This window comes from Piliocolobus tephrosceles, chromosome 13 (assembly GCF_002776525.5).
Source record: "Piliocolobus tephrosceles isolate RC106 chromosome 13, ASM277652v3, whole genome shotgun sequence".
In the NCBI taxonomy this organism is placed as follows: Eukaryota; Metazoa; Chordata; class Mammalia; order Primates; family Cercopithecidae; genus Piliocolobus; species Piliocolobus tephrosceles.
In genome coordinates this window covers 92,487,400-92,512,781 of record NC_045446.1, presented here as the reverse complement: position 1 = coordinate 92,512,781, position 25,382 = coordinate 92,487,400, and the positions used below count along the sequence as shown (strand labels likewise).

The 25,382-nt window shown below is 40.5% G+C and overlaps 1 protein-coding gene across 1 annotated transcript in view; it reads left to right on the top strand.

The window, feature by feature from the left end:
- The first annotated feature begins 3,343 nt into the window (after positions 1–3,343).
- MMP20 (matrix metallopeptidase 20) overlaps positions 3,344–25,382 on the top strand; it is a 48,147-nt gene continuing 26,108 nt past the window's right edge. The window contains exons 1-6 of the mRNA XM_023208012.3: positions 3,344–3,476; positions 11,540–11,787; positions 16,626–16,774; positions 18,677–18,802; positions 19,608–19,769; positions 22,032–22,173. Of these exons, the coding sequence (XP_023063780.1) occupies positions 3,351–3,476; positions 11,540–11,787; positions 16,626–16,774; positions 18,677–18,802; positions 19,608–19,769; positions 22,032–22,173 (953 nt within the window). The 5' untranslated portion in view covers positions 3,344–3,350. The remainder of the gene's footprint in view (positions 3,477–11,539; positions 11,788–16,625; positions 16,775–18,676; positions 18,803–19,607; positions 19,770–22,031; positions 22,174–25,382) is intronic.

Genomic DNA, 25,382 nt, shown 5'->3' with positions numbered 1-25,382 from the left:
AAATTTAATCATTTACGAAAGTTAAATTCACTAAAGATGGAAAAACAGAAACCAGAGTAACAAAGGAGTCATTTGCAATAAGAAACATCATCACCAGCCAGGGAGTTTGCACAGCCTAGCTGGCCCAACTTCTGCTCAGACCAGACACACGGGAGTGCCAGGGAGCTGCCGGGCAGCTAGAATAAGCCTAGGGATCTCCCTGACAGCCAACTTGAAATACCATGTTCCCAAGGCACTGCTCCACAAAGGCACCAACGTATACTTCCTGTAAAGAACACAGGCTTCGATGTCTAACAGAACTGGGTGAAAATCTTGGAGCCACCACCTTAATATCTATGTGAAATTAATGAATCATTTATCCTCCATGAGCCCATTTCTTCACTTGAAAAACAGCGCATCATAAAGTTGTGTGAAAAATGTACATAAGGTACTTGGCTACATGTGGCATAGAATGTGAGTTTAATAAAGGTTCTAGTTTCTTAGAGTGATGCTATACACCTTTATTTGATTCATTATATGGGTTGATTTAAAATTTATCCCTCTAAGGACATTCTTGTTTTTCTTCTTTCTATCTTTAATCATTCAATTAATCATTCATTCATACATTTGTTTGTTCAACAACTGTTTATTTTATGCTAGGTACTGTTCTATGCACTAGAGATGCTGCTGTGAACAGAATATATAGAGTTCTTACCCTTATGGGACTTACATTCTACTGGTGCAAGACAATAAGCACATAACAACATATAGTATGTCAACATATACATTTAATGGTGTAATGACTTATTTTTCCCCTGTTATTTAATCAGTGGTATTTTCCCTTTCATATTTCTCTGATAAGATCTCTCATTTCATTTCCTTTTAGTCATTTACTTGCTTTGATATGATTTTTTAGACTTCAGTGATTTGGGTTTTAATTTAGAGTTGATACAAGAATGATAGAAAAAAGCGGACTTTTGCTCCCCTGTGAAGAAAGGAAAATCAGGAAATGAAAATCATAGTGAGGAACTACCAAACATTTACTTTATTATCCTCTCTCTGGAAAGGTCAAAGATGTTGCCTATGGCTGACTCTGAGGTGAAATTTAGTCACACTAATATATAAATGACTTATAAGAACATAAATTGCTATTCCTCTACAAAAGTTTTGTACTTGATAATTAAAATGTTGCACTTAAGAATATTGGGATTGATTGCATTTATGTGTTAGAAAAGTGGATACTGGAACCTTCTAGAAGTATCTAGATCACACCCTATAGGCAGTTATTAAACTTCCATGTGCTTCCAAAAATTGAACTTAGATTACTCTAGAGTCCTAGAGGTGAGAATATTTTCTCTCTATTGGCCCCAGAATTTCTTACCATCATTCCTTTCACTCCAATGTTCACTTCCATGTCTGTTTTTGCATTGGGGCCCTCATAATGAATTGGAACAGTGTTTAAAAGAGAAAAAAGGGAAGAGGATGACCAGTTGAAGGGAAGTTTCAAGGATTCTCTTTGTTCTTCAATTTTGGCAGCTGCTGAAGATAGGGCTCTAGAAGATAGGAGACTATATAAATGCAAATTTTGAAAAATTATTGCAATATCCTATTCCTTTCCTGAAACCAAAAAGCGACGATTAGTATATGTTTGTACATTCATTCATTCTTTTTTAAACAAACTTGATTAAGTGACATTTTTTAGAATACAATCTTCAAAGAGCTTACAATTTAGTTAGTTGAATTAATCTAATCTGTGGTTTTCGTTTTTCTTCTTCAGAAACACATGTTTTGTGTATCTCACAGTACATGCCAGAAATTCTGTTTGCATGTGTGTATTAGTCCATTCTCACACTGCTATAAAAAAATACCTGAGACTGGGTAATTTATCAAGGAAAGAGGCTTAGTTGACTCACAGTTCCACATGGCTGGGGAGGCCTCAGGAAGCTTACAATTGTGGCAGAAGGCAAAGGGGAAGCAGGCACCTTCTTGACAAGGCAGCAGGAGACAGAAGAGCAAAGAAGGGACTTTCACCTATAAAACCATCATATGTTGTGACAACTCACTTATTATCATGAGAACAGCATGGGGGAACCACCCTCATTATCCAATCACCTCCCTCCTCACATGGGGACTACATTTCGAGATGAGATTTGGTTAGGGACACAGAGCCAAACCATATCAATGTGTGACAAACTCCTGTTGAGTACCTGGGGTTGTACACTAGATACTATACATTGGCTATAACTCCATCACTTTCTCTTCCATACAAGAAAGTATATCAAAATGCAACAGAATGAGAAAGACTGTAGGAATTCACTATATTCACTATAGGAATAACTTTGAATCTAGTCTAAAATCAAAATTAGGATTTGAATCCACGTCTAAGGGATGCCAAGTGGTGCTAGCAGATGTCATGCTATATGTGTTACTCCATAACACTGAAAAGTTTATACATAGTAGTAGATTTTTAAATCTACTTTTGTAGATTTTTAAAAAACTGATGTTCACAGAGATTAAATGACATGCCTAACATCACACAGCTAGGAAATATCTTTTTAAAAATTTAATTTTGCTTTGTCTGACTCTAAGTGCTTTTCCCACCATATGACACCATTTCACCATATCATCTCTGGATCAAAATCCATCCTAATCAGACCAGAAAAAAACCATATGACTCCAATTAACCAGAGTGTGCATAGATTGGGGAGTTCTGGTTAATGTTTTGGTTAACTAAGACATAACTCTTGTCTTAATTTATTCAAAGGCTTTCTAACAGTTATCAGTTCACTTTCCACCCTACGTCAGCACAGTAAAATGTAATCTTGCCTTGATGATTCAGGATCTTATGTGTCTCAGAGCCATCATTATGAACAGCAGTTGCTACTGAAAAATTTTGAAGTGAATGCAGAAGATAGAGGCGATTGGGTTGAATGCATGGGGAGTTTGGGATTACTTGGAGGACAAATTCAATTATACTGTAATCATCTATCTTTTCTGTAATCAGAATGGAAAAAGGCCCCCAAATTAAGACTAATCAAATGTTTCAGCTGAGTTGGGTTCAAATCAATGAAGTTTACTTCAATTTGTGTAAGTAGCTGACAAACTTCATTAAAAGTGACTGTTCTTCTTTTGCCGCTTGGCAAATAACAACAACAACAAAAATGAAGCTTTCCCTGATTCCTGTGTACAGTTGTGTTACCCCATCATCAGGGAGAGAAATGAGCTGTATAATTACTGTTTGAGACATGAATCATCCTTGCTCAGAGAGTCCAGACCTGTTTGACTCTATAAAAGGAGCTCAAGGTCGAAGTGCAAACGTGCACTGTCTGCCATCCCCCAGGCTGATATAATTACCAAGCTACTGTGAGGGGATGAAGGTGCTCCCTGCATCTGGCCTTGCTGTCCTCCTCATCATGGCTTTGAAGTTTTCCACTGCAGCCCCCTCCCTAGTTGCAGCCTCCCCCAGGACCTGGAGGAACAACTACCGCCTCGCACAGGTTTGTGAATTTTTGCCCAATTCCTTCTTGTTCCTTTGCCCTAGAAAACCTAAAAGGGCATAGTGAGAAAATAAGAAAAAAATTATATTGTTCTTTTAAAATCATTTCAGGTCAGTCCATTGAAGTATGATCGATGCTATCTTCTGTCCATCTAGATTGGTGTCTGGTGCATATTAGGTGTAACATGTTGCATGACTGAATAAATACATGAATATATATCTACCTAGCTATCTTGCCTCATAAAAAATTCCAGGTGGCTTGTGAAAACCATACAATATAAAGGGACCAAACAAGTACTTCCCAGGAATAATGTAGGATGGAAAACAGAAGCAGAAAAATAAAAACCGAGGCATAATCCGCACGCTAGAGGCAGGTTGTGAATTTAGTGCTAAGCTTTAGCAGTCACAGCGAAGAGATTTCCTGTGTTTACACTTTTTAAAAGGCTCTTATATTCAAGGTAACCCTGATCAAAATTTAAAGTGGACTAAGTTCTTCCTGGGTGCCAACCCACTTCTCATTTGAGGGCCTTTTCTCCCTAAAGCATATTCCCCAACGAAGTAAAAGTTTCTGTACAAAGTATGTAACAAAGTTTATGTAGTAAGTACAAAGTACAAAGTTTATGTACTTAAACTTTGTGTATTTTCCTCTTTTAACATCTCTCCTATATGACTGCTGGAAAGGGTCTGATAGAAATGATTCATATTAGAATTTTTTGCAAAGACTACTTGATTCAAAATGATTCAATATATATATATTACATATATGCTTCCAAAAGTTTTTTGTTTTTAAAAGAAGGGTGGCATCCTTAACCTAAAGAAATGAATGTCTAAGGATGGAATTTCCAACATTAGTGAAAGATATGTAGAGGAAATGTTTTTGCACACAGGCCTATTCAAGAGTCTGCCAGCATTATAGCACACCTGTGATCACCAGCTCTGCCTCAGGGCTGCTTTCTTGCCTGTCAGGCTGCACCTGTGTACCGCTTGGCTGTCTGCATCATAGAGCTGATTTGCACCCATGTGCAATAGCATGTCCCTACCAATTGTTTCTGCCACTCATCCTTATTAACTGGTCAGTTCCCCAGCCGTACCAGTCATTAAACACTTAAATATCAGCTCCACAGATGAACAGCACAGCTGATGCCCAGCACAGCCATGTTGAATTGAACTTCCTTTGACTTTAGCTCACTTTCAGATGAACTAATTTCAAAGTAACTCAGGATACTGGGATCTTTATTCAATTGTATTTTGTCCGTGCCACCTAGTTTTAGGTGCCTTCTTCCCAAATGTAATTTTCCCTACCCTGCCTCATGCCACTGTGATTCTGAAACTAAAGAGGTTTTGTGACCTCCAGAAGGAGAGCCATGCTGAGGCCAGAATGGATCTGAGGTGTTGGGAGACCCTCCTTCTAATTCACAGTTCAGGGAAACTACAGTTGGCCCTGCCCCTTAGTTTACAGATTGTCTACGATTGCTTTTGTGCCACAATGGCAGAGGTTAGCCTAGAAGCAAAGAATATTAATTATTGTCCTTTGCAGAAAAAAATAGCCACCCCTGACTAGTCTATGAAGGAATAAGGCTAGAGCAGCTAGGGACCAGTTTCATGGAAGGCAGTCTTACATGGACATGGGAAGCAGGAGGCTGGGGGGGTGATGGTTTGGGGATGAAACTGTTCCACCTCAGATCATCAGGCTTAAGATTCTCAAAAGGAGCGTGCAACCTAGATCCCTTACATGCACATTTCACAATAGGGTTCCTGCTCCTCTGCGAATCTAATGCCTGTGCTGATCTGATAGGAGGCAGAGCTCAGGCGGTAATGCTGGTCTGCCACTCACCTCCTGCTGTGGGGCCGGGTTCCTAACAGGCCACAGCCTGGTTCCTGCGTGCAGCCCTGGAACTGGGGATCCCTGGGCTAGACACTCTTGGGTGGAGCCATTCTTGCTGTTCTAGCTGGTCAGGAGTCAGCTGGGCATCTTTAGAAACAATGGCATGGCCTGGAATGTTGGGGACATTTAGTGATTCCTTACTGCTTCCTCTCCAAAATAAATCAGCCCTTCTCTGTCTCCCTTATGACATACTCTCAGAAGGATCTTAGACCAAGGAGCAGGGAAACTTGTCCACATCTCCTCACCTGGCACACAGCACCTTCGGCCTGCAATGGCCCTGGCCCTCAGCTCTGGGCAGGGACACTCATCACTCCATAGGAGTCTGGAATGATCTGGCTGAACCTCTAATGAGGATCACAGTGACAAGAAATAATTATTTAATAACATCCTACCTTATAATTTATAGAAACGCTATATAACAACCTCATCAGCCTCATAAAATCACAAACAAAAGCAGTAAAATAGGCAGCAAAAGTTCACGTATTGAATGCTTCCAGTGCGGTGTGTGCTGGAGAAGCATGAGGGAATCAAACAAATGAAGCCCCTGTTCTTATGCTGCTTCCAGGAGGACGAGGGAGCTGGTGGGAAGGTGCTCCAAGAAGATAAACAAGTCAGCCAATGAGTGCACAAGATTATTTCACAAAGTGATCGGTTGAGATTGGAAAGCAGTTAATCAGGATGACAGAGAGTTACTGACTGGGGAAGTGGTCTGGGGAGGGAGTATTTTTAAATGAAGTAGTCCTGGAAGGCTGCTCAGAGGAAATGACCTTTTAGATGAACCTGAGCTGCATGAAAGAGCCAGCCACATGAAGACCTGGAGATGGGGCAGTCCAGGCAGAGGAAACAGCAGCTGCTTGAAATGCGATCATCAGGCCCATGTGACTAGAGCCGAGAGGTCAGGGAAGAGGGTCCCAAGGACAGGGGAGACCAGCGGGTCCTCTGGTGCCTGGTGGCCTGGGTCACGCTAAGCAGAGAGAATGCTTAGAGATGCTCTCTTCTTGCTAAGTGATCTGTTAGGTCACTCGCTAAGAAAGAACAAATGGTTCCTGGAAACACCAAAGAGGCCATGTTTCCAAACACCATACACCTCTCCCTCCCGCCAAAAAATCTACTACACTTGAGAAGATAAACAGCTTCTTGATTTATTTAATGTCACTTGTGTCCTTTAAATTCTGATTTGCTAATTTGCATAACTGCTTTGCAAATGATGAGATGACAAAATGCTTACCTATTCTCATAATCCAGGATTTTATTCTAGGTTTGTTTGTTAAAAAAAAAAATAGTATCAATATGACATTTAAAACATATTTTTTAAATTATGTTTAAAAATAACAAAAATTTTAATTACCCCATTATAATGAACTCATAACTAAAGAAAATGAAAATACACACTGTTAATTCAGGCGTTTTTACTACTATTTCATTTTCTATGATAAAGACTTTTTAAAATTGTTATTGTCTTCAAAATGTGGTTTTTACTTTTCCATTATGTAATAAGGAAATTTTGATTTTATACTATTTTTCATAACATCACTTTAGACACTCAGAAATAGTCCAGAATATAAGTTATAATTTATTTGACCATTTCCTTTATTTGACAAATAGATTACTTCCATATGAATAAAGCTTCTATAAGCATCTTTGTACATCAAGCTAATTTAAACAATTATTTTTTCAGGATAGGTTTCCAGATATGGACTTAATGAGTAAAAGGTCATTTTAAAGTATTCTGACACATTTAAAAGCATTCACATTGAGGACCTCATCGGATCCTCACACTCGTGTAGCCAGTAGGGCAGAAACCACTCTATAGATGAGAAAGCTGAAACCACAAGAAATTAGAATTGCCCAAGCACGTTAGTGACACAGCCTGGACTAGAACCTAGGATTTTTCAGACAGCTTTAAAAGTTCTCACAAGTCTATTTGTGTGACTGTAAGGAACATGGCTGTGCTGCAGCCAAGCAGGCATAGGCCGAGGTAAACATCCTGTGTGACTCGGTGAGTTTAGGGTGCAGGTGTATATCTCCACTTGTTATCACAGCCGTGTAGCCATAACATGGGAAGGCCATCACTTAGCTCTAAGCCACTATTGTCTGTAAAAGGTATAATTGCCCTGCTGACACTGTACAGGAGTCCTCTCACCCAGAGAAATAGAGAGCCAGCCAAAGCTATCCATCCTGCGGGCGGGTGGAGGGGAGCCAGGAACCGGCTTGTGCCCAGAGAGAGAAAGAGTTAAGCTGCTGACCCTGAAGGGCGGGCCAGCCGCGCAGCTGTGTGTGGAAGCAGCCGGCTCTAGCAGCTGAAACAGGGTGTACAGTGTGAGAAAGCTGCTGAAGAGAGAGCTGCTGAATAAAACCATATTCATCTGCCTATGCCTGCAACCCCTCCCTGAGGATTCTTTCAGCTGTCTGCCACCCACCCACTCCCCTCAGACCTCAGCATGGACTGGAACCTGACACTGAGCATGTCAGTGTGTTCAGTGCATTTGGTGTAGTGGTGGCCCCAGACCTGACCCTGGAACCTGACAGTGACTTCGCCAAAAAAGAAAAATGTTGACGAAATGCACCTTAAGTTTCACCCTGTCCTGGAGCGTACTTAAATTGAGTTTAAACTCAAGTTTCAGGAAAGACACTAAGAAAATGCACTGAATGAGGGCTTGGGAGGGAGCCCTAAGCTGCTAGCCTGCCGGAATGGAACCCCTGGCCTCCTGTACTTTTATCTGTCAGATACTGGAAGAGAAGTGGAGAGAGAATCACCTGATAATTGATCTCAATATTCTATAATTTTAACAATGACGCAGTGGGGAAGCTTGGAGGGACAATTCTGGTAAATTCTGAATTCTTTTTCCCAGTGCCAACATTAAGTGCTAAGCCAACAGTATGCAAGTGTTAGGGTATCACAAGAAAGCAATTCTAAGCACACACCTAAGTGCCTGATAGAATATTGTGACTGTGAAAAGTATGCCAAAACCTTGTCAGTAACTTTAGCAAGAAAGTGCCCAGAGTTCTGAACTCTCAGTACTTCAGTATATCTGATAATTCTTCAAGGAAACATACTTTCATATTTTGCCTAAAGAAAAAGAGCTCAAACATTAACTGAGCATCTACTCTGATCCTAGAACTGAGTCAAATACAGGGTTTGTATCTGTGAAGGCAAAACAGTGCCTGATTGGAAGGAGGTTGCAACCAAGCAGGTGAGAGTGATAAGAAACTGGTAGAAAGTGATGGTTTACAGTGCAATGAGACAGGTGTTTTACCAGTACAAGAATCACATCTTATGGAAGCACCGACGGAGAGATTTTGTTTCTATCACTGCAGTGATGAATTTTTGTTTTTAAGAAGGAATAGTTTCTAATTTTATTTTTACTTCATTAAAAGGTACTGTTTCAATCCTGCCTGTGTGACCAGCCATAAACCTTTTGTGCTCTCAGAATAACATCTTGTGCATATTTTAAAGAAACAAACTGTTGGTTATAAAAATTACGCAGGTTCGTAGTAAAAAAAAAAAGTAAAAACCCTGTTTTTAAAAATATATCATCTTAACTCCATTATTAAGGTTTAACCACTGTTAGTCCCTTAGACTGTATCTTTCATAACACTTTTCTATGATTCAGGGCCAAGATTAGTGTGAGGCAACCAAGGCAGGAAATGCATCCTGTTTTTAAAATTTTGAAACTTTGTTTATCATGGATTTTTTCGCATTGATTTTATTTTTTTAAATTCTGCATTAAATTATTATCTTGATTACAGAGTTTTTGGTAATCCACCACTGGCTTCATCTCAGCCCTGATGATATGACTGGGATGGTATGACTAAAGATATCACTTATGTTTATAAACATGGCTCATATTGTAATAGCAGTGGTAAACACAGCAAACATGTTTTCCACTTAATTTATCATGCGCATCTTCCCTTATATAACCTATTTGTGAGACAAAAACTAGAACATAGAGTGTAACACATAACCTAGCAGGAGAACAAAATATTTGAAATCAATCATCTCAGAGACACAAAAGACCTGGTCTTATACATGGAGCTTAACCCTGAGGAGTATAATTCAGACATTACCACAAGCATAGCATTATCACAGCATCAACGTGCACAGACAGGAACAATTCATCCAATCCACCTCATCATGCCAAAAAAAAAAGATGAGAAACATAAATGCTTACATAAGGTGGTCTAACTAGAGGTGGAATGGAACCAAATAGTCACAGCTTTGTTTCAGAACACCCAGGCTAGATTTCAGAGCCTGGGTACCCCATGTTTCCTCTCCCTTTTCCTCCTCTTGGCTTCTCATCTCACCTAACGTTTTTATAAGGGACAACAACGGGGAAAGTGATCTTCTCTCACAAGCAGGACAGGGAGTGAAGGATCAGCTGATCCTGCAGTGAAAAAATAGAGTACCCTCTCCAAACATACGAATGAGACTTACTCCTTTTTATTTTTTCCCCAACAGTAACGGTTCATGCTCATTGTAAAAAAATTTGGAGTATAGGAAGGAATAAAGAATAAATTAAGTCATCCATAATTTCATTACCCAGACATAATCAACATTAATATTCAGGCAGACTTCCTTTTATTATTGTGTGTGTGTATATGTATGGTTTATTCAGAAAATTATTATTATAACCTTATAAAGATTTCTCTCCTTTTCTCAGTATATTGCCATTACGAAAAAAGTATTTTTCATAACATTTAAGATTTATTTTTCAAAACTGATCTTACTAGAGGCCTAGTATTGCCTCATATGAATATAGGATAATATATATACTAAATCCCCTGACATAAGACATTAAGGTTACTTCCAATTATTTATTATCTTCATATATATGTTAAAAATATGTGTGCATGATATACAAGTAAACAATTTGCATAGTTTATATGTGGTAATATATGACTAATATACAGGTGAATAGTATGTAATTTATATCAAATATATACTATATAAATATAAAATTGTAGATAGTTAAATACAATCAGTGCTCTGTATCCATGGAATCTGTACACATGCAATCAACCAATTGTGGATTGAAAATATTCAAGAAAAAAATCGACGGTTGCATCTGTTTCAGGGAAGACATGTTCAAAACATACTTTTTTTGTAGCTTTTCCCTAGACAATACAGTATAACAACTATTTACATAGCATTTATATTATAGTAGGTATTATAAGTAATTTAGAGATGATTTAAAGCATACAGGAGGCTGTACTTAAGTAGTATGTGAATATTATGCCATTTTATATCAGGGACTTGAGCATCTGTGGATTAGGTATCTGAGAGAGGTCGTGGGACCAATTCCCCCACGGATATGAAAGGATGACTGAATCTTTAGCAGCTCTTTGGTTATTTTCCTAAAATCGGCTGATTAGGTGGAATTCCTGGGCCAAAGGCAGGCCTCAACCCTGTATTTGCATGTCCCTGCATCACTCGTTTTACCCTAATCCCAGCCCTGAGTCATAGAAAAGAGTTTTGAACAATATATACTGAGGACTTTATGTCTTTTTGTGCAAATGAAAGCCTTATAATTTATGGCTTATTTTATTTGCTTCAAGGGACAAAGAGCCTTGCCTAGGAAAGTTGTCTCATGGAAACAAATTCCAGCCCACATACTGAACACATCTGAACTCATTAAAATCCTCAGCTGAAAAACAGGTGGACCCTCTGCCTTTGTAAAGTATGAGAGGCTGGAATACAATGCCTCCAAGAGTTAAAAGCATACTGATCTTGCATTATGTACAATGGAAAGATGATACCAGTAACTGTTTACCAAAGAAACCAGATAGCCTTTGATTTGCAAATTGGGTAAAGAACTTCAGTGACAAATAAGTGATCCACAGAAATAATGTTCACATCAGATTCCTTCCCTGAATTTTTTTCATTTAAAAAAATTAAAGCAAAATGCATATTTGTTATATTCATTGTAGAAAAAATATAAAATGCAGGTGGACAAAAGGAAATAATTAAATAATCTATAATTCCCATTACCCAAAACCGATCATCGTTAATAATTTGGAGTATAGCTAAGCTATATGTATACAAATATGTCTGCCTTTTTCATAAATGGGAAAATACTGTACACACTGCTTTTAATACATCAGGAATGCTGTCCCCTTACCTGAGCATGAGTATTTCCCAGACTACGCTGTAGACACGTCAGCCTGCCTCTCCATTTCAGGCGTATCTTGACAAATATTACACAAAAAAAGAAGGACACCAGATTGGTGAGATGGTTGCAAGAGGAGGCAATTCCATGGTAAGGAAGATTAAGGAGCTACAAGCGTTCTTTGGCCTCCAAGTCACCGGGAAGTTAGACCAGACCACAATGGACGTGATCAAGAAGCCGCGCTGTGGAGTTCCTGATGTGGCCAATTATCGCCTCTTCCCTGGTGAACCCAAATGGAAAAAAAATATTTTGACGTACAGGTAATGAGATCAAGTCTTTCCAAATTCAGAGAAAAACACCCCCTCTCTCTTTTTCCCTTTTCTTGAAAAAAAATCTTCCTTCTCATCTGTATAAAAATCCTGACGCCTCACAACCGCAAGAAAGAATAAGAACTGTTTACGTCCATCTGTCAGGCAATGACAATGGACAATTCACCAGAAAATATGGTCTTAGGATTATCATAATGACTGGCTATTTTAGGCATTCCAAACAATTTCATCAGTTAGAAACAACACAAATATCTTTAATCTAGTCTAGGATTAATGACCTGGCAGTAAAAACCAGTTTTCTTAAAACAACCTACTTAATAAGAAAGAAAAAAATAACTTACTAATAAAGTAATTTATTTCATTGACTCCAAAACTCTTTTATTGATGATTCAAAAAATGCATTCCATTTGAGGGACATAAAGGTGAACAGGTCAACTTTCTTGACCTTAGGGAATTCACAGTCCTTTAAGGAGAGACAGACATGCAAACAGACAGCTGTAGCTCTGTGTGAAAAGTGCAAAATCATAGCTCTAAACAGTGAACTGTGGGACCACAGTTCACATGGAGAGAGCTAGCAAGTGACCCAGGGACCAGGCAGTGACATTTGAGCCTGATTCGAAGGCAAAGTAGAAGCAGTTCCACTCTTAGCCCCAAGCTCCTCTCACTCCCTCCCTGCTCTCTTTCTTCCCCCGCCTAATCCTCTGGCCTCATCCTGTGTAAACCAAGGGAACACACCCAACCAGAACCTCTGTCCCTCCCTGCAGTGCTCTGGGTACAGAGGCTGGAATTCCCTCTCCCAGAGCCAGACCTGATTCTGGGGCCAGCGCAGACTTCCTCCCCAGGTTGATACAACCGAGGGCAAATTATGCATGGTACCTGCCCCTCAGCCTGAGGTAGGGGTGGACGGTGCCTGCCTGTGTGGGCCTGACGCATGCCAGATGGGTGCAGGTCGGAAAAGAAGAGTGGCCTCCACTCTTTGTGGTCCTGCCCCAGGCCTTGCACATGTAAGGAGTTTTCTAAGAAGAAAACCAGACCAAGCATATAGCAGCAGAGAGTGGACAGACTGGCATGTTGATGGGCAGCATTCCCACCACCAGTGCCTAGGGCATGCAGCTGCGGCAGAGGGTCCAGAAAGGGCAATGGCAGGAAATGAGCTGGAGGGGCAGCCTTAAGGGCAACTAGAGCGTGATGTTAAGGAGTTTGGACTTTATCTCCAGGGCAGTGGAGAGCTAGGCCAGGACCGGGATCAGATTTCGCTTTTAGGATGAGCACGTCTAGATGATAACTGGAGATGGGAAATGCTGGACTTGTGCAATAGTCCAAGCAGTGGTGTGCTAGAGCTGCCTCCTAATAGCTCGCTGAAGCTAATCCTTAAAATGTCAGGAACGTTGCAGCCACTTGTTAAGCTCCCAAGAATTTTGTGAGCTGGTTGCTAAGACAGCCATTGTTAAATTATGTAAATTTGCAATTAAATAAATCACATTAAATTATATTAACTTAAATTATACTATATTAAATTATATTAAATAATTATATTATTTAATATTTATATTTATTATTAAAATATACTATTTTATAGTAATAAATAAAATATACTGTTTATTAATATGTTATTAAAATATATTATTTTCTAATAATGAATAAAATATATTATATTTTATATTATTTAATATTTATAATTATTTAGTAAATTATATTAAATAATTATATTAAACAAAGTATATTTAAAACAAAGGTAATAAAAACATATTGCCTCTTATTTCACTACATTTTATTATTTTCTCTGCTCATGAGGCTATGTACATCTGTATAATCTGGGTGGTTCATTCATGCTCATATCTTCACAACCTGGCATTCAGTGATGGTAAATTGGTAGCTTGAATTAGCCATAGTGAGAATATTTACAACACAGAAATCAGCAAGTCATACAAATCAAGGGTTTTTTTTCCCTCCTTGTAGAGCCACTTGTTAAACTGTTCCAGCACACCAGTGAGTCCATTTGATTAAATGAGGGGCCAGAACCCAGGGAACAGTCATGAATCCCCTAGGCCATTTGTTACCTGCTATCAGCCAATAAATCCATAAGGTGGCAGGCTGAACAAAAACATCAAAGCAATTGGGGAAGAAAAACCTCATAGGGAGTTGAGCACAAAAGTGATTCTGAGATAGTAAGAATAAGACAAGAAAAATGTATATGCATCGACAGAGTCTTTTCATAGTTTTCTTAAACTGTGTTCTGGAATTTTAGTCCATAACTATGTACAACAAAGACGAGAAGCATGGGTCAAGATAATGTGATACTTAGGGAAGTATAATATTCTTGCAATAAGGTGAGCAATCTTAAAACCCCCTCAACACACACATTGCCCATCCACTCTTGCTCCCCAACAACTGCACCGTCCCCTCCCCATGAAAAAGGACACTAGAGGCTATCACAGTACTCTGCCTTGTAGCTACTGACTTTCAGAATAACTTCTTACAATATAACCCAAACGGTTACAAAAAGGAAAGAAAAATACAGCATAGTGCTTATATGCATAAGCTTTGGAGTCAGACAGAACTGGGTTTAAACCTCATTAATCATAACATGTAGATGATGAAGATGATCTTCCTCTTACAGGTCATAGTGAGGATTAGATAAATGCCACTTAAAAAGTGTATGCAGCAACAGCACATAGTGTGACTTCAAAGAATATTAGCTAGTATTATTATTGCTTTATCAAGCTCCAGACCCTGAGTCAGGGACTTTTTCCATGTTCTCTTCTCTGGTGCTATCCCTCTCTCCTTCCCTGTCTTCTCCTGGCCAACACACACTGTCAGCTCAAATATATGGCTGACTTATCAAAAATGCGAGGGCATGTCAAAGTAACAAGCCTACCTAGTTGTGATAAATTGCTGACTCATACTACACAGTGGGCTTGGCATATTTTAAAAGCATTAAATAGTCCCTTTGAGGGTCTTTCTGGTCTCCTCCTTCAATTCTATAGCTCTCTTCTTTTGGTCCCAACTCCTGGGGTTGAAGAGCTCCTTGTTCCTTCCCTCTCAAGTCCTGAATTGAGCTAGTTGCTATCCTTTCTGTGGGCACAGTCCTTTCACTTGGGACCCCAGCATTATTGCTGTTGGTTTCTCATTGAAATTGCACCACCTGCATTATAATAACCTAGGATACCTTTCAAAACGCAGATTTCTGGACCATACCTGTATCTTCAACAAGCTTCCTAGGTAATTATCACAGGTCCTAAACTTTGAGAGCCACTGAGTGGGCCCTAAAACAGCTAGCTTTAATTGTTTAATTCATTCATTTATTTATCAAGCAATTGCTAGGCATTTGCTGTGTGCAAGGCACTAGACTAGGAGCTATATAGAGAGAAAGCAGGGCCGGTCCCTGCTTATGGGGTCGGCTGTCACAGACACAGCTTCTCACTTTCATCATATTCCAGCCCAGCCCAAGTTCTCAGGCAGAAGTCACCCTTTCTGCCTTTCCTTTGTATGTTGCCAGAAATCCCCAGACCCTGGGCTTCAGAGCAGAAAGTTCTAACAATCACCAACTCTGACTCCATCCACAGTCCAAAAAGCACTACATTTTTCTGCCTTCAGGTGTCATTGTCATACCAGTAATTGCTGAAAGTCTCACCCTTTTTTTCAGTTCCAGTGAGCCTCCATTTTTAAAGCTAGCCCTTCCTCTTTAAGAATGCATTATTTTGGGCTGGGGGGCAGTGGCTCACACCTGTAATCTGAGCACTTTGGGAGGCCGAGGAGGGCGGATCACTTGAGGTCAGGAGTTCGAGACCAGCCTGGCCAACATGGTGAAACCCCGTCTCTACCAAAAATACAAAAATTAACCAAGCATGGTGGTGGGCGCCTATAATCCCAGCTACTCAGGAGGCTGAGGCAGGAGAATCAATTGAACCTGGGAGGCAGTGGTTGCAGTGAGCAGAGATCATGCCATTGCACCCAGCCTCGGTGACAAGAGCAAAACTCCGTCTCAAACAAAAAAAAAGAGAGAGAGAGAGAGAAAAGAAGAAAAAAAAAAGAATGCATTATTCTGAGGAAAAAAACCTTCCCCAGCAGCCCTGGGGAAATCCTGATGAGCTCTGAATAAGAATTAGCAAAACTTCAAAACTCCACATTTCTATTTTTTATATTAAAAACATCCAGTCCCTTTGGGGAAAAAGAGGTCCTCTCTCAATGAAAAGGACTTTAAGAAAAATCGACTACTTACTACCTGTGACATTTCACAAGTTTTATTTATTTATTTATTTATTTTTGAGCAAAGTCTCACTCTGTCACTCCAGGCTGGAGTGCAATCACCCAATCTCGGCTCACTGCAACCTCCACTTCCCGGGTTCAAATGATTCTCCTACCTCAGCCTCCCAAGTAGCTGGAACTACAGGTTTGCACCACCACGCCCAACTAATTTTTGTATTTTTAGTAGAGACGGGGTTTTACCATCTTGGCCAGGCTGATCTCGAACTCTTAACCTCAAGTGATCCTCCCGTCTCAGCCTTCCAAAGTGCTGGGATTAAAGACATGAGCCACTGTGCCTGGCCACAAATTTTATTCTTTTAAGTAGGAGGTAGTATAATAACAAAGAAAGTTAAACGGTTTCAGTACCAGATTATCCCAACTTCTCTCATCTCTCCCTTTCATTTGTCTTCTTGTTTCACATGAAGCAATTTAACATATAATAAAGCAAAATAAGAATTATCACTTCAGAGAAAAAATCTAAATTATAGATTTATATTTAACATTTTTTTAATACAACATATAATTCTTGCCTTCTTTGGAGCAGTTACTGAAAAGAAAACATGTTTCTTCCGTTTTCACAGAATATCTAAATACACAACCTCCATGAGTTCTGCCGAGGTGGAAAAAGCAGTGCAGATGGCCTTGCAGGCCTGGAGTAGCGCCATCCCTCTGAACTTTGTCAGAATAAACTCAGGAGAAGCGGATATTATGATATCTTTTGAAAATGGAGGTATTGTGGTACTTGGATTCCATCTACTAATTCAAAGGAGAGTTGTCCCAATACTGTTCCTTCTACATCTTTAATTCAAATGATCACACAGTTCTCCTTCACACAGTGCTGTGATGGGCCAAGGCCAAGACCATGACAAAGCCATGATCTTCATCTGGCCGGAAAATAGAATCAAGAAAATAGGAGTTCTTAACATGTCTTGTCATCATCAGATACAGCTGTAGAGTAGAGTCACTGTAACAAACTTTCATTATGACTTTGCCCCACTAGGGGACAAATTCTTGCAGATTTTGCTTTCCCATTAGCCACATGACCTCATCCATTCCTATGTTGGTGTTTATCACTTATATACCCCCTTCCATATTAGCCAAGAATATCCCACCATGAGTCCTCACTGAAGGAAATACCTTCCACAGTGACCTTGATACAGCTTTCCCCCTGCAGCAATGGTTACGAAAGTGTCATTCCTGTCTTGCCCACACTTGCAGACCATCTTTTGGGAGATGTGTGAGAGGTCTGCCTCCAACTTTCCCACTTCTTCTCCATTCTATTGCTCACCCTGGTAAGGAGTAGAGGCCTAAGTTTGCACAGGGATTGGTGAGAGCTCTGATCCCTTTTCAGAGAAGCAAGTCTAGGAAATAGATAAAGGGAGGGCCAAATGGCTCATGATATTTCTTTTCCTTCTCAGCTTCGTAATAGTCAGGGTAAGTGAGAGCTACTACCTATTCCCCTCCTCAGATAACATTTCTAAGTGTCCTTGTCATTTCAAGTCCAGATCTTAATCTGAATCTGATGTCACTGGGGGGAAAACATGCTTAGGAGCTAGGAGAGAGAAGATCAAGCAAGTTCTGAGAATAGAGCCTTTAGAAATGGTCCTGGGTGTGACCTGGCCCAGGGCGGGTCCTATTCTCCCAAAGGACAAAGGCCACCCCTGGTGAAGTGGCAGGGAGGGCAGTGTGACTTGGGGTAGCTTTGAAGGCCAAGGAATGAATGTCTGCTCTCTCTTGATCTTTCAAGCTTGCAGTCTGTCCCCTAATACACAAGCCAACACAGGGACTGTGCTAGTCTACTTAGTTGTGATGCCATTGCATGAAGTCCTCCGTGCATGCACCTGAGTAGACTGCATGTCACTGAAACCTGAGAAATGGCATACCAGAAGTTTGTTCTGTCAGCTCAAAAACAAACAAACAAACAAACTAAAACTGGGTATCCTTATAAGGTTTTTTAAAGTGGTAAACTATAACCCTCATTTTGTTCTTCCTCCTCCTCTTCTATTAAATTTGTAATGAATTGTTAATTAAAATAGATAATTAAACAAAAACATAAAAAAGCTTCAAAAGTTAGGATTTTATAATTACCTTTATGACTTTCGTAAGTTTTCCACATGAAAGCATGTCAAAATTACAGATAAATTTTTGACACTTTCTTAAATTGTATTGTGCTATAGAAACAAAAAGCACACACTTGTTCAATTCACTATCACTATCTCAGCTGAATCAAATTTGAAAGGTCATTCTGCCAACAGGTTCACATTCCAATCAGTGGAGTAGGTTTTTCCATCCAATGCCCCCCGGTTAGTTCTCCTTTTGTAATCCATGGCATGTGCAAAGTCCACAGTATCGTATGTGTCAGTTAACAGATGTTGTGATAGCAACAATAACCCAAAAAAGATGTTTTTTTATTTTTTATTTTTAACACTATCTTTGCAGTATGAATTAGCCTCTTTTATTTTTCAATGGGCAATTACTCATCGACAAGTGAACTTCCTATTATAACAGATAAATACTGAAAAGTAAATTTAAGTGTCAATGCTATTCAAAATCTCCATTTTCTGTAATATGATGTGCCCTCAAAATTGCTAGAAGGACTCAATCCTGTTGGCCTTTCTCCCCACTTGTTTAGATCATGGGGATTCCTATCCATTCGATGGGCCTCGGGGGACTCTAGCCCATGCATTTGCTCCTGGAGAAGGCCTGGGAGGAGATACACATTTCGACAATGCTGAGAAGTGGACTATGGGAACGAATGGTATATATGCACAATTCACCATAACCTGGAAAATATTGTACCTTCTTCTGGGCTCCATCATGAAACCTTGAGGTTCAACGTCCCAAGCCACCCTTTAACTAGGGGGGCTGGCTAGGAAAAACAAGTAAGCCAAAAATCCAAAAGGGATCACATAAGGGAAAAAAATCCACCCCAAATTGTGTTGTAGACTTGTCCAATCTGTTTCATAGCATATCATCTGAAGAATTGGTCATCCCCTTCTCAACACACTGCTCTCATTTCCTTCAACAACCTAGTATTTATGATTTCTTACTTGTTCTTGGAAATAGGCTACATTCAGAAATGACCTGAGAGAATCAGTACTGTCCTGAGAAGTGTGATGGGGATGGGAATAAAGGTTCCAGAATATCATACAGGTCATCTGGAAATCTTCAGTGTGAAACATGTGGATCAAAAGGTGTAGGCTGTAATAGCAGGGAACTATTAAGGCATTTGCAGTCTAAATTTATGAATTATTCCGAAATATCATTGCCACTATTTGCTCCAAGGCTCTCCTTTATCAGTCTACCAAACATCACTGATGATGAGCAAAATGGATTGATATGCATTTCCATCCTCCCCCACCTCCAACCCCCTTCTAGCCAAGAGGGGGAAAATTAAAGTCACCAAAGCTAAGTGCCAGAATAACCTACCAACCTTTGAATAATCCAGTTAGGAAAAGGAGATGAGTTAACTGTGATGTGGGCATAAATTATCCTATAAAGATGGAAGACGGAGAAAACAAAAACCTGTGGTGATACTGTTTTTTTTCTCTCATATTGTCTAGGTTTTAATTTGTTTACCGTTGCTGCTCATGAATTTGGTCATGCCCTGGGCCTGGCCCATTCCACAGACCCATCAGCACTGATGTACCCAACTTATAAGTACCAGAATCCCTATGGATTCCACCTCCCCAAAGATGATGTGAAAGGGATCCAGGCATTATACGGTAAGATTATTACCTTCTTTGACCACTAACCCTGAAATTGGCAGGCATTCAGTTTCCAACTTAAAGAAAGTGCATTTTATCTGCATTGGTAAAGATCAATCTAGAAACCATAGCCCCAACTATGACTTCTTGTGAAGAGCTCATTTGCCAGTTATAAATATGTGTGTGATGTGTGATTAAATTTTACGCCTTTCCTTTAGAGCATATTAGTCCTGGATAGCCTTAAAAAATATGGTCATTTGTCTGTTTGTGTTTTTCCTTTGAGTGCAGGTTAGAATTTACACATTGGGAAAGGATGGATATAGTTTATAGTTCATATATGTGGTGCTTACCCATTTGCAGATAAGTGACCTTATCTCCCTAAAAATAGCAATCATAATTAAAATAACTCCACGCCTAGCCATGTAGCCAATCTGCAGTTTACAAAACAGGTTCATGTGTGTAGTCTTACACCAGCCTCACAACTAACCTGTGGGGTGTGAAGTGTTTTCCTCGTTTGATAGCTGAGAAAGCTGAGGTTCAAAGGCAGTAAGTATCCTAAGATAAGCTACCTCAAGTATTAGCATTCTTCTAAAAGGTAATGAGGGATTATTAGAAACTCTGTATCCAATTTTCCTTAAGGGAAAAACAAACCACCAATTAATCCATCAGAAGGAATCTTGAAACATCCTTAGACCTTGACAATTTTTCTTTAATGGATAAAAGGCAAAAAGATCTAGGAAATTGCTTTTCCCTTGAGCCCTGGAGACCTGCTTATCAGGTTATTAGGCTTCTGCTTATCAGAGCCTCTCCCCATCTTCTCAGTGCCTAGAGACCCAGATCCCCCAGCACCTTCCTGGGGTGCTAGGAATCTGGCCGCAGGGGATCTGGAGGGTGGGAAGCCCAGAAATGGCCACACCATTCAAAATCAGTCAGATTTCACCTGAGGCACAAAAGGCAAATTTCATCCCAAGAAGCCTTCAGCCAGCTCTATCCATTTCCAGGAGGGGGAAAGCACCAGATCTGCCTGACCCTTGAGGGACAGGAAAAGCACCATGAATGTCACAAACTCAGCTCCAGAGCCTTGGTGGCAGCGCTCCAATGGGAAGCAATTTCTGTGGGCCACCGAGAAGAGCTGAACTCAAACACTTGCCTTTAGAGGTCCTTGTGCTCTGGAAAGTCACTGCCTTTGGATGGCCACTGTCACTCGGCCAGGAGACAAAGCACATATTTTGGCACAGCTATTATGACACAGGTGAATGAAATGTGAAAACATGGGTTTATGTTACAAGGGAGCATTCATATCACCCAGCCGATCGCTTGCCACTGCTGACCCTCTCCAATTTCCAGCTTCGATCTTCTCCCAAAACCTTACCCCGCCTCTGATCTTCATCTTGCTGCTAACCCCTACTCCATCCCTGATCTCAAACTTCATCTGACCCTTATCAGAGGCCTGAACCTTTCCTTTCCCTGTGCCTCATTCCTTCCCTGACTCTCACCTGTGGTTATGACGAGGCCTCATCAAAGAGCAGAGACCCGCCAGAGGCGACAGTCCAAGCTGTGCAGACTCATTCTTCTGGAGCTGGGGCAAGGTCCTCAGAGATGCAGAGCAGGAGAGGAGACTCACTGACAGCTCTCGCAAGATTTGGGTCCATGTTTTCCAAGACGATCCACCAGAAGATACCTTTAAGTAACAAACACTTTCAGTGTACTTCAATTCCACAAGAATTCGCCCAGTTTTTCCTGGATGCCTAGTAAAAGACAAAAGCACAGGGCAGGATGCCAAGGAGTCTATGAAAATAATAGGAAAACACACAAGAAAATTTTCTTATTGAGAAAAAGAGAACTTAATTACAAAGAAATGATCCATGCCAATTTTTAAATTACATTTCTAATCTGGAACACTTGTAGATATCAAAGAAGTTCTATAATAAAATAATGATCTTTAGAAGACTTATTATGTGCCAAGCACTCTGCTACCCACTTTACAGGAATTATTTAATTCTCACAACAGCCTTCTGAGGTAAGTACTATTTTCATCCCTCCCTTTTAACAAGTGAGGAAGCTGAGGCTTAAAAAGTTAAATAATGTGCGGCAAATCACACAGCTCAGCAACCAGGAGAGCCAGGACTCAAACCCCGGTCTACCTGCCCTCAACAGCCATGGTCATGACCACATGTCCAGGGTGAAAGTGTACAACCTCCCCTGGGGCTCTATCTAGAACAGAAGTGTGTGAACTCCAAATTCCTGTTACCATTTTGACCAAGTCATTTTGAATCCTAGGACCTCGGAAACCTTTCCTGGGGAAGCCCATGGTGCCCCATGCCCCCCCTCACAAGCCATCCACCCCCGACCTCTGTGACTCCAGCTCATCGTTTGACGCAGTGACAATGCTGGGGAAGGAGCTCCTGCTCTTCAAGGGCCGGTAAGCCTCAGATACAACACCGACTCTCGTTGGGCCTCATCTCCACCCCCAGACAAACGTCGTCCCACAGGTCCTTGTTGCTGCCGTGTATGAAGATCATGTAGAAACGCTGTCCTATGCAGCAGGAGGGTGGTAGGCAGGGGTCTTTGGGGGAGATAGAGAACTGCCAAAACTACTGTTTGTGGTGCACCTACTGTGGTCTTGCTACTGTACTAAGTGATTTCCATAAATGGACAATATTTATTCTAACCCTTTTCACTGTAGAGATTAGAACCCCTAATGTGCACATAAAGAAAGCAGATCAAAGAGAGCAAGTAAGTTTCCCAAGGTGACTGAGAATGGCTGAGCTAGGATGAGTTAAATGGCTGAGCTAGGATACCAGCCTGAATTGATCTGATGTCCATTTTGTTTAACACTTTATCCCTAGTGAGGGTGCATAGCAAATGCTCAATAAATACTTGGTGAATGAGGGTTGGCTAGCTGGTGGATGGACAGATAGGAGATTGGATAAAAGGATGGATGGATGGGATGGATGATCAGATGGATAGATAGGTGGGTGGATAATTCCAAGGCCAGCGTTCTTCTGAAACTCCTCCTTTTCAATGCCTCTGGGCCTTTCACCCGTCAGGTAGCACAGAGAAGGCAGATCCCTATTCTCCCCCAACTCTGGCTTCTTGGGGAGTATGGCTGTTTTCTCCATGATGCTGGTTACTCTAATTACTTCTTCCCATGGAGGCAAAGAGAAACATAGCAACATTCACCCTATTCCTCCCTTTGCTGGAGACAGAATTCAATCACACCAGAATAGGCAGAGGCATCTCAGGAGCATTCATGTGCAGCGTTATTCCTTCTACTTCTTCACTATTGCAAAAGTGTTTATGGAGCCCATTGTGGCTTTCAAGCAGTGTAGTCTTTAGGGTTATAAAGATGGATTGATACTTGCCCCCCACCTTTACACACCCCTCAGATATATGACTCCAAAAGCCCTGCAAGATAGTGAGACATGAGCTCTAAAAGTTAGGCCCATGAAACAAAACAAGAAGCAAGTACCTGGGAAGATCTAGAGAGAGTTTCCCAAGGAAGTGACGTTTGAGAAATGTGATATTCCTTATCTTGTATGCTTTTGGGGATATATTACTGAGCTACTATTATAAGAATACTTTTTGCTCCTTCTGCACAGAGAGAAAGTAACAACGTAGTTTTAAAAAAGCAAAATTTACCCAGAATCCCACCACCTGGAGTGTATCAGTCTGCGGGACTGATACCCATCCATCCTTTTATCCAGTCTCCTATCTGTCCATCCATGCAGCTAGCCAACCCTCATTTACCAAATATTTATTGAGCATTTGCTATAAATATTCACTCACTAGGGATAAAGTGGACATCAGATCAATTCAGGCTGGTGTCCTAGCTTAGCCATTTAACTGTCACCTTGGGAAACTTACTTGCTCTCTTTGAACTGCTTTCTAATACCATAGACCAGGTAGCTTAGACAAGAGAAATTTATTCCTCACAGTTTTGGAGGGTAAGAAGTTCAAGATCAAGGTATCTGCAAGGTAAGTTTCACTCTGAGGCCTCTTTTCCTGGCTTGTAGGCAGCCGCCATCTTGCTGTGAGCTCGCATGACCTCTTTGTGTACAGCGAAAGAGGGAGCAAGCTTTCCAGTTTCTCTTCTTATAAGTGCACCAGTCCCATCATGGGGCCCCTACCCTCATGACCTCATGAGTCAGGAATGTCCTCTTCCAGCACTAACCCTAACTACCTCCTGAAGGCCCTATCTCCAAATACCATCCCACTGGGGGGTTAAGGCTTCAACATAGGAATTTGGAGGGCACATAATGTAGAGCATTTCCATTGTTAACCATATTGTTGTGTGTCCCTCCAGACGTTTTCTCTGGATAGAGAGCTAGATATTGTACATATGGGAGTGGGGTGCAATGATTTCCACAAAAATAGAATTTTACTAGTGGTGTTGATTTATAAAGTTTTTTCACTCACAAAATTTTATTTTTTCCTGTCAATGAATTTTAATTCTCATCCTTAGATATATCATTACTTATTTAATCAGTCCCATACTGGATTATTTCTAACTTTTAAATATTAGAAACAGCTTGAAGTAAATCTTTGACAATGGACAGACATTCGCTTTTCAAACGCAAATTAGAGCCAGGCCCAGGAACCCAGGCTTTCACAGCAGAGTCAGTGGGATTAAGTTCTGGCCCTATGGCTTACTGATGAGGTGATCCCCAGCAAGTAATATGCCAGACACATAGTGTCAATAAATGACAGTTACTATTCTTAAGAGTGGGAATCAAAAAAATATTTACAATGGCGGCTTCAGGTATTTAGAGAACCCAATTGATTCTTTTGTGTTATTAATTTTCTGATGATTATTTATTTTTAAGACACTAACCATTGATGTTATTTTTCTTGAGTATTACCAAAAAGTACATCAAATGGAATTGGTAGGCAACAACCCAGAAGTGGTAGACCAGGCAGGGCAGGAGGAGCTTGGAGCACAGATCTTAGTAACCTTGGCTTCATCTAAAGGATATCATTCAGGCTCCACTCTCCCAGAGTGCTACATGAAATAGCATGTAGCACTCATTCAGTGATAAAGCAGTGAGTTGCTAGCCATCATGCAGGGTGTAGCTGATTCTTCTGGTAAATATCAGAGGTTGTAGTGGGGGCAAAGGAGACATTCAATTGATCATTGTTTTCTTAAAAAAGTAAAAAAAAAAAAAGCATTCTGTTTATCAAACTGTGAGCATTTAGCAATTACTAATGATGACTTGAAGTCGATACATCTTTTGACATAGTCTTGATCATAAATACTGAGGGTAGTAACAGACTAGTAAGTGAGGCAGTGGTACAAGAGACGTCTAGAAATGAAAAATCAGCAGAGGGGCTACAGAAGGAGAGATGGTCTGCCACCACGTATCTATCTGCTTAGTCACCACCTTCTCATCTTCTTCCATTTCAGATTCAATGAGCTATTGGGGTAGGGCAGATGATTCCAAAGAACTAGCACAAGCTATAAGCAGGATGGGGAGTCAGGAGTGGTCCCTTCCAGCGCTGGACCACTAACTCACCGTGGCACCTGGAGCTTCTCTTCCTTTTCTATAAATTGAGGGAGTTTTCTGTTACTAATAGTGACTTAAAAGTGTTCAGTACTTACTATGCAAAGTGTTCAGTACTTACTATGCAAAG